The following is a 9,533-nucleotide window of genomic DNA, read 5'->3' as shown; positions in this document are numbered from 1 at the left end:
CGGTCAAAAGCAGCCTGAAAACCAGCCATGCCGCGAACTGGAAGCACAGCCCTGCAGCGTGAGCGACTCCCGCAGCCAGCGTACGGTCAACCTCATTCTCCCTGGGGCGGAGTTGCTGACTGATGGACAGATTGTCTTAGCCACCCCAGCCGCGCTTTTTCTCAGCGCCCCGCCCCCCCCGGCCGTGATAGGTACACGCCTCGGCCAATGGTGACACACAGCCGTGGGCACAGTAGCCAATCAGGGGTTGGGAGCTTGGAAAGGAGCGGGGTCGAGTTAGACGCGGGTGGCGCGCCCGGAGAGCTAGCGGCTCGGTGCGGCGCGGCGGCAGAGGTAAGATGGCGGTGCTGCTTAATCTCGCTACCGCAGTTAGGCTGCTGCTTCTCCCCTTCTTCCGTCTTCGAGCTGCAACTTCGTCCCAGTCAACGTCGAGGTTGCTTTCCTTCTGTAGGCTTCCAGAAGCCAGATTCTCTGGTGCCCGGAGCCGGAGGACAAAATGGCGCTTGCACGGGCGGCCGAGGACGGGCAGGGCCCAGCCGTGAGCTCTGAGGCGGGCCGGGACAAAGAAGGCGTGCAGGGAGGCGGAGGCCCGGCGCGGCGCGGCGCTGTGGCGTTGCTGCCGCCGCGTGGGGCGGGCACTCCCGGCTCGTGCGGCGGCCGTGCGAGCCCGGGATACTTAGGACGTGCTGGTGGTTCGGGTGGCGGCGGGCATGGGGGAGAAAATGAAGTGAGACAGATGGACTGGTGGCCTGGGAGACGTGGGAGGAGGGCAGTTACGGAGTGTGACTTCTGCCAGTCTTTTGGAAACTCCCCGGGGTCGGCCCGGATGTCGTGGAGCAGGAATTTTCGGGAAGGGTAAGGGCTTTTTGATCTGTGTGACCCTGCAGGTTTTGGTATGAACAGGATTCGGATCCACGTCTTGCCGACCAATCGGGGGAGGATCACCCCAGTGCCCAGGTCCCAGGAACCCCTGTCTTGTTCATTCACTCATCGCCCATGCTCGCAACCTCGCTTGGAGGGGCAGGAGTTTTGCATTAAGCATATCCTTGAAGACAAGAATGCACCCTTCAAGCAGTGTAGTTATATATCAACGAAGAATGGAAAAAGATGTCCCAGTGCTGCACCAAAGCCTGAGAAGAAAGATGGGTATATATGTATAGATAATCTATATCGTTTTTAAGTTTTAAAACGAGAGGGGGAGGTGGATATTGTGGCCTTGTGAATAGCTGGAGTTTTTGTAAAATTGGGGTTATGGATATATCTTTGAGGAGAAGAAAACAAAAACGAAAACACCCAAACCGTTGAAGACTGCAAAGAGGCCACTTCCAGTTGGGGCACTCACTTAATTTCTTTAGACCTTTTCCCTTGTCTATAAAATAAGGGGATATTCTAGATTATTCTTAACCCTGGGGTCCCTGGCCCTTTGGGTCATCCCTGAACCTTGTTAAGTTGTGTATATGTGCATTCTTCTGGGAATGGCTTCATAGCTTTCATCATTGAAGCAAAAGTATTCATGCAGAAACATAACTTGGCTAGTTAATTCTGCATGTATATTTTGGATTTAAAATTGTGCCTTATATCTTACTACCTTCAGTGGATAGATACTGAAGTAAAATGTAGAGTTATCAGAAACAATTTTTGAGAGATGCAAGTGGATCTCTTTGATTTGTTCTAAGGTGATGTCAGCATTTTTATAGTTGGGATGTTTAGTTTGATGAATGAAGTGCCAGATTATTATGCTACCTGCATGTCCCCTTAGTAAGACCAAATGAGTTGACATTGGGCCGGTTAAATTACTCTGCCTTCCTGGCCTTTTTAACTTATAAATGAAGGTAGTAGTTATTTTAATTTCCTAAAAATGATGTAAAGACTAGTGACTGTGAAAATGGTTGAACTCTTTCAAGAAAGGACCTGAGTATAAAATGTTAATATTTTGTCTCCTTAGCGTGTCTTTCTGCGCTGAACATGCCCGTAGGAATGCCCTGGCACTTCATGCTCAAATGAAGAAGACCAATCCAGGGCCTGTGGGTGAAACACTCTTGTGCCAGCTAAGCTCTTACGCTAAGACAGAGCTGGGGTCTCAAACTCCAGAAAGTAGCCGCAGTGAAGCTAGTCGAATTCTGGGTAAGAATCTTTTCTCCTAGAATGAAAAAGGAAAAAGTAAGTTAAAGAACTTATTTTGGTTTAGCACAGTGCCTTAACATACACATGATAATAGAATAAAATTGTAATTCATTGACGATTTGGTGAGAATTCCAGGATTGCTGTGTTCACCAGTTCTTTTCGGTTTGAGGTAGTGTGTACTTGGATTTACTGTCTTGAGTTTATGACTGTTTCCTTCATTGCCATTTTTATGCTTGTCTTTGTTAGGCAAGGTAATTTCAGGAAGCAAGAATAATTTTGAGTTGACCTCTCTGTCCTTTTGAGGGCACGGTTACTTTATTTATGTTTTAAGTAACCTTACTTGGGTTATATTTTTACAAGCCAGTTTTATTTGCCGGTGCCTTTGTATTAAGTTGTTGGGGGTTTTTGTTTGTTTGTTTCTCTTAAATGTTAATGTTTGGGTTGGTGGGTTAAGTAATCTAGTTCTGTGTGGTGGAGTTACAGAGGTGGGAAGTCTTAATGGCTGCTCTCCCTTCCTTGCCTCAGATGAAGACAGCTGGAGTGATGGGGAGCAGGAACCCATTACTGTGGATCAGACATGGAGAGGTGACCCTGACAGTGAAGCTGATAGCATAGACAGTGATCAAGAAGATCCCCTAAAGTAAGTTGTAACTCCACATAAGACTTTAAAATTTTTTTTGTAGTTAGAATGTGGACTACAATAATGCATGCTTTTAATAGATAAAGAACCTAGGAGGGGTGAAGAGAGTTTAGCTATTTGTGAACAGTAATAGCTTCTGTATTTTAAAGTGTCCTGGTTCATCACTGTCTTGCTGCACAGCAAGATTTTATTCTTTTTTGGAAGTCGGGAATTTGGAAAAATTTTGGGTATCAAATTCTACACATGAAAATGTATAGGGGAGAAAATAGGAAATTTCTTGGACATAACAGGAGGTCGGTTGAGAAATGCTTCGATCAGTTAGAGAAGAGGAAATTGATTTAAATGGATTCCTGGCTTAAACCTCAGGAACAGTAATGTTACTGTATTTGAATAACTACTTTTTTTTTTTTTTGCAAATTTACATTTTATGAGTTTTTTTTTCCCTGGTAGAAAAATAAGAAGATGTTCAGGAGTTTCCTTTTGTTTCATGCCTAAGAAAGAGAAACTGATTTAGGATCCCAGAAGTGAGTGATCAGCTAATTATATCTTAACTAAGGTTCTACTCTTTACTTAGCCCATGATCACCTAAGGAGTTGTAGGAAAAAAACATTGCCACTCCCAATCTCATATTTCTGTCTCATGGTTTGGGTTTAGTTTAATTTTTTCCTTTTTTGTTTTCTTTATTCTTTCTGTGTACTGTCTCAACAATTCCGTTGACAGTTTGCATAGAAGTAAATAGTACAAGGGATAATGAATTTCTGGTCTCGTCATAAAAAGTCATTTAGGTTTACATTTTCAAAGTAGAATTAATTTCATGTATTTTTCTTGAGTAATGTCAATTTAGTCAGCTCTTTAGGAAGTACTTGTTTGGAAAGTCTCATCTAAGTACTTTGAAAAGAAAGGAGTGTTCATTACCTGGCAGGATTCTCTCACAGCAGTAACTTTATACCAAACACCCACCCCCACCCACCCAGTTGTGCTTCTGGAAATTCCAGACTTGCTACTTTGAAGAGGTTTATGCTCTCTATAGTCACAAAATGACTGTCCTTTGGTGTGGTAAATAACTCAGCTTCGAAGGTCCAAAAACTTGATTTTGTCAGTAGTAATTTAGAGTGGATCAGTCTCTAGGGGACATATTTATGCTGGTGTAACTTAAAAATACCACTTAATTTTATGAGATGTATAAGTGTTAAAAGGACTAGGTACTTGATGTCAATTTCTCCTAAAAGGAATATTCAAAGGGGAAAATGAAGTAGGCAACTAAGTATAAGGTTTCTCTTAATTCCGCTATGAGATGATCCAAAAAGAACTTCGGCCTCCTAAAATACTTGCATTTTTAGGGATGTCAGTAGAGTTGTTAAATGTCTTCTAATACTAAATTTGTTAATAAGGTTACGTACCGATGTCTTAAATTTAATATAAGTCTTTATTTAATGAAATTCTTTTAATTTCCTCTCTGGTGACAGTGTTTTGTTGTTACTAGGACCATTTTTTGAATCATTAACAACAGCATATATCTTTATAAAAAAATTTTATTTATTTGACAGATCACAAGTAGGCAGAGAGGCAGGCAGAGAGAGAGGGGGAAGCAGGCTCCCTGCTGAGCAGAGAGCCTGATGCAGGACCCTGAGATCATGACCTGAGCCCGAGGCAGAGGCTTAACCCACTGAGCCACTCACGTGCCCAGCATACATCCTCTTCACTTGGTTTTTCAGAAGGCTGCTTTTCTATTGTTTATGATGATGTCATTAGAGATTTTATCCTGACTAGAATTAATATTGGTATAGTTTCTTCCTCACCTTTAGGTATGTCTATGTGATTTTCCTCAAAGTAACCATTTACTTAATTGCTTTGTAAAAAGGAACCTGAGGACTTCATTTACAACAACATCCTGCACTGGTGAAGTTTTAGCTTAAGACTAATTGTTAAATCTTTCCTTTTTAAAAAGATTTATTTATTTATTTGTTTGTTTGTTTGTTTGACAGAGGTGACAAGTAGGCAGAGAGGCAGGCAGAGAGAGAGGAGGAAGCAGGCTGCCTCCTGAGCGGAGAGCACAATTTGGGGCTTGATCCCAGGACCCTGGGATCATGACCTGAGCTGAAGGCAGAGGCTTTAACCCACTGAGCCACCCAGGCACCCCAAGAGACATTATTTAATAGAATATAAGATGGCTCCCTCTTTTTTGAAGATGAATTCAAGTAATAAAACCCTGACTTAAATTTGTGAATATCAGAGTAAAGGAAGTTGGTACGTAATTTTAGTAACTAGCTGTGAATATCTGAAACATCCATCTTTTTTTTTTTTTTTTTAAGATTTTATTTATTTATTTGACAGATAGAGATCACAGGTAGGCAGAGAGGCAGGCAGAGAGAGGAAGGGAAGCAGGATCCCTGCTGAGCAGAGAGCCTGATGCGGGGCTCGATCCCAGGACCCTGGGATCATGACCTGAGCCGAAGGCAGAGGCTTTAACCCACTGAGCCACCCAGGTGCCCCTGAAACATCCATCTTTAAATAAATGACCCACTCCCCCCAGTGATTTGTAGTAAATTCTAATTATAGTGACTTTCCATTTATAAATTCTAGTCCCCAGACTGTTGGTTAAATTCTCTTCTGGCAGGGTACAATGAAGTTAATTTCATTTTAACAAAATTAACATTAGGTTAAGTCCTCAATAGTTTAGGTTTGCAAACATACTAATGCAACAAACCTGTTTTCCTGAAGATGCAAATTAGTTATCTTATTTAGACTTCAGATATTTTTAAAATCTTTTCACAACTTTCTGGTAGTCTTAGATTTTGTCATTTGTATAATTGGCTAGTTTTTATTCATCATGTTTTGGTTCTTAATTTGGTATTTTTACTTCAGACTACTTTGTAATTGTACTTAATGCACAGGTAATATTGGCTTCCATTTATATTCGAGAAAGGTTTTGGGGAGAGATTACTTGCTTTCGGTCCTGAAGTTAATAATTCTATTTATTCTGTGTGTTTTAATGGCTTAACAGATAATTTTTAAAGAAGGTGTAATATTTGTATTTCAAATTAGTTTGAGTACATAATTTGTATGTATGGTTTTAAATAAAGGATATAATTTTTACTCAGTTAAAATATGAAAATAGGAAGTCAAGTATATATCTAATGTCCTCTTCCCGGTTATTTAATGATCATACAAGGCTAATGGAACCAAAAATCTTTTAAATTTGCAGTTAATCTTTTCATTTAGACTTAAGTCAGAATCAGGAAAGTCTCTAGTTAAATTGCTTCTTTAACTTAGTTGCTTATGTGACCTAATCATAATCACTGGAATAACTTCTTATGTTTATAATTGGTGGCCAAGCTTAGTAAAGATGATGTGGATCTAGATCTTTGGCAATTAGGGGCCACCCCAGGGTGCTATATTTTTGAGAAATTTGTCAAGAAAATGAGCTGGGGACAGTGAATAGCCACTGTGGACCAGTGTTTTGAGGGCTCATGTAAATTCCAATATAGGAATATATTTTAAATTAGAAATTGAAATTACTATTTTTTGTATTTCAATTAAACTGTATTAAGATAGTAATATTATTAAATTGAATACTTTTAAGCTATCCTGACTGCTAAGTGACTAAATTACGAATTATGAAATTGAATAAGATTGTAGATCAATAAAAAATTTTAATGTTCGAAATCTTCATTTCTTAACTGCAGATAACTGGGAAAAATAACGAAACCACTCCCCTTCTTCATATTGTGAGATCATACATTAGTATCCAATGCTCAGGAATTTTCTTTATTATTATTATTATTATTATTATTTTTAAAGATTTATTTACTTGACAGAGATCACAAGTAGGCAGAGAGGCAGGCAGAGAGAGAAGGGGAAGCAGGCTTCTGGCTGAGCAGAGAGCCCAATGCGGGGCTCAATCCGAGGACCTGGGATCATGACCTGAGCTGAAGGCAGAGGCTTTAACCCACTGAGCCACCCAGGCGCCCCTATTATTTGTTTTTTAATAACTCGAATGCTGTGTATGAAAACATTCGTATTTAATAAGGTGATGGTCTGAGTGGTGGCTTACTGTTAAATAATAAACTTAAGTTTTCTCTCTACCCTTTTCTCCTTTTAAGCTTGGGTTTAATATTGTGTTTTCTTATTCTTTGCTGAATTCTGTTTTATTCCAGACATGCTGGTGTCTACACAGCAGAAGAAGTTGCTCTGATAATGCGTGAGAAGCTAATTCGTTTGCAGTCTTTGTACATCGATCAGTTTAAACGACTTCAACATCTGCTCAAAGAGAAGAAGAGACGTTATTTACATAATCGCAAAGTGGAACATGAAGCTCTAGGTAAGTTTTTTATGCTGGTCCCAACCAGCTATTTGTGGGTTCACAATGTGAATTTGGTAATAGTTAGATTTATCTGTCTTGGTACCTGGAGTGAAGGAGAATTTGCTTTTGAAAATAGCTATCTTATGGCCAGAATTTACCCTGTTTATTTCTTGTTAATTTGGAGCAGCCATCCTTTATTGGTTGCTCAGCACATAACATCTTGACTGTTGTGACTCATCAGGTAGTAGTCTCCTGACTGGACCAGAGGGACTTTTGGCCAAAGAACGAGAGAACTTAAAGCGTCTGAAGTGTCTTCGGCGGTATCGCCAGCGTTATGGAGTGGAAGCCTTATTACACAGGCAGCTGAAGGAACGCAGAATGCTGGCCACAGATGGTGCTGCCCAACAGGTAATTTGTGTTTATACCTCTAAGGGGTATATATTTGCTTTGTTTACTAAGAGTAATAGTCAAGATACTGTACAGTCTTGGCTCTGAAATCTGACTTAATTGGATGTGGGGTAAATTGAAAAGAGCACTTGAGTCCAGAGACTGCTGATCTTGAGGTTGCCATGTGTTGAGTTTTTTAGCTTTTAAGGATGTACCTTTCTTATATGTTACAAGTATCTATTCTCATAGATAATTTGTTGTATTTTCCCTCCGTCCCTCCCTCCCTCCCTCCCTCCCTCCCTCCCTCCCTCCTTCCTTCCTTCCTTTCTTTCTTTCTTTCTGTAAGATTTATAGAGACAGAGAGAGTGCATGTGAGTGGGGTGGGGGCAGAGGGAGAGAATCTTTAAGCAGACTCCCCTTTGAGCAGGAAGCCTGGCATGGGCTCAATCTCTCAACTCATGAAATCGTGACCAGAGCCGAAACAAAGAGCTGGATGCAAACTGAGCCACCCAGATGCTCCAGTTGGCTGTATTTTCTATTGATGGTTGGTTTGTTTGATTTATCTGTTTTCTCCATTGTAGGCTCACACGACTCGTTCCAGTCAGAGGTGCTTGGCTTTTGTGGATGATGTTCGTTGTTCCAATCAGTCTCTTCCAATGACCAGACATTGCCTTACCCGTATCTTTTTTATTCAGTTCAATTTGCTAGCTAACGGCTGGTGGGAATCTCTGATAGTTTGCTTAATTGAAGGTCTTTGTTTTCCTTTGGCCCTGAATCAAGGCCAGCAGTTTGCTGAAGCTGTTGGTTTCAAACAGGAGCCTAAAGAAATGTCTTTCTATGGTCTGTTGGCCATTTCAAAACTTTGGAAATGTAATGGTCAATTCATTAGAAAGAAATATCTGAGTCATTGGAGATAGCAGTGGGCTAATATTTATTTATAGTAGATTAGTATTAGGATTCCAAAATACAGAGATCCATGCTAGAACTTTTTCACTGGAAATAGAATAGTGTTAAATCCAATTATCTCACACACTCTCTCTCTCACACACACACACACACACACACAATTAATACAGGTTTTCTACTAGAAAACAGTCGGTTCTGAACTGTGACCTTTATTTAAGAAGTATCCTTTTGTATGGTCAGGGCCCTAATTTGTATATTTTAGACTTCATTCAAATTGAAAACTTACTATTTCCAAAAATAGAATGATTCCACTCCCCACCCTCCCAGTTAGTTTGCCTTTGAACCATCCTAGCATCTCTTGATTCTGCTATGAGACCACATTTACTGTCAGTTTGTAAGACTTTCTGAGTTTATTGGATTGTGAAAGTGCATCCTTATTATGGATATCAAGAAAGTTAATTTCACAGTAAAAGCACTTGTTAAGTATGACGATCTTTATTATCTAAAAGGCTTAAATCTTGCTGGATTTCATTTGCCTGGCAAGAGATATAAAATATTTGGAAATGAAGTTTATCTTTTCCAATAGGAAAAGAAAAAGAATCTTCTCTTGGTCATCTGAGAGGAAAAAATTGTTTTCTGTTCTGTTTATTTGAATATTTTACCAGTTTATTAATTATTGTAATATCTGATAAAGGATTATTGTCCTTAATACACAAATTACTTGGCGCAAGGTAATTAGAAACCAAAGATAAATGCTCAAAACAATTGGGCAAAAGATGGCTCAATGTTGGAAAGTTTATTGTCACTGTACATAAGTGAAACAGGAAATAAGAAAATTTTTAATCTGTGAATTTGATACTTGTATATATATATTTAATGAATGTGTGAATTTCAAGTTGAAGTTGAGGTGAGGTTGTGGTGAATGAGTCCTTCTAAATACTGCCAGTGGGAAGATTAAGTGGTACAAGCTTTTTAGAGAGGAGCTTGGCAGTATTCATATTTCTTTTTTTTTAAGATTTTATTTATTTATTTGACAGAGATCACAAGTAGGCAGAGAGGCAGGCAGAGAGAGGAGGAAGCAGGCTCCCCGCTGAGCAGAGAGCACGACGTGGGACTTGATCCCAGGACCCTGGGATCATGACCTGAGCCAAAGGCAGAGGCTTTAACCCACTT

At 40.0% G+C, this 9,533-nt stretch overlaps 1 protein-coding gene across 3 annotated transcripts in view; it reads left to right on the top strand.

Moving 5' to 3' along the window:
* The first annotated feature begins 284 nt into the window (after window positions 1-284).
* Window positions 285-9,533, top strand: part of LOC111157900 (KAT8 regulatory NSL complex subunit 2) — a 19,908-nt gene continuing 10,659 nt past the window's right edge. For all 3 annotated transcript variants that reach the window (XM_022519619.1, XM_022519621.1, XM_022519620.1), the window contains exons 1-7: window positions 285-333; window positions 888-1,146; window positions 1,946-2,124; window positions 2,650-2,764; window positions 6,922-7,085; window positions 7,309-7,475; window positions 8,036-8,132. In XM_022519619.1, coding sequence (XP_022375327.1) covers window positions 896-1,146; window positions 1,946-2,124; window positions 2,650-2,764; window positions 6,922-7,085; window positions 7,309-7,475; window positions 8,036-8,132 — 973 coding nt within the window. In that variant the 5' untranslated portion in view covers window positions 285-333; window positions 888-895. The remainder of the gene's footprint in view (window positions 334-887; window positions 1,147-1,945; window positions 2,125-2,649; window positions 2,765-6,921; window positions 7,086-7,308; window positions 7,476-8,035; window positions 8,133-9,533) is intronic.

The sequence above is a fragment of the Enhydra lutris genome, unplaced genomic scaffold, assembly GCF_002288905.1.
Source record: "Enhydra lutris kenyoni isolate GAN:26980312 unplaced genomic scaffold, ASM228890v2 scaffoldscaffold56, whole genome shotgun sequence".
Classification (NCBI taxonomy): Eukaryota; Metazoa; Chordata; class Mammalia; order Carnivora; family Mustelidae; genus Enhydra; species Enhydra lutris.
This window is presented reverse-complemented; position numbering and strand designations above follow the sequence as displayed.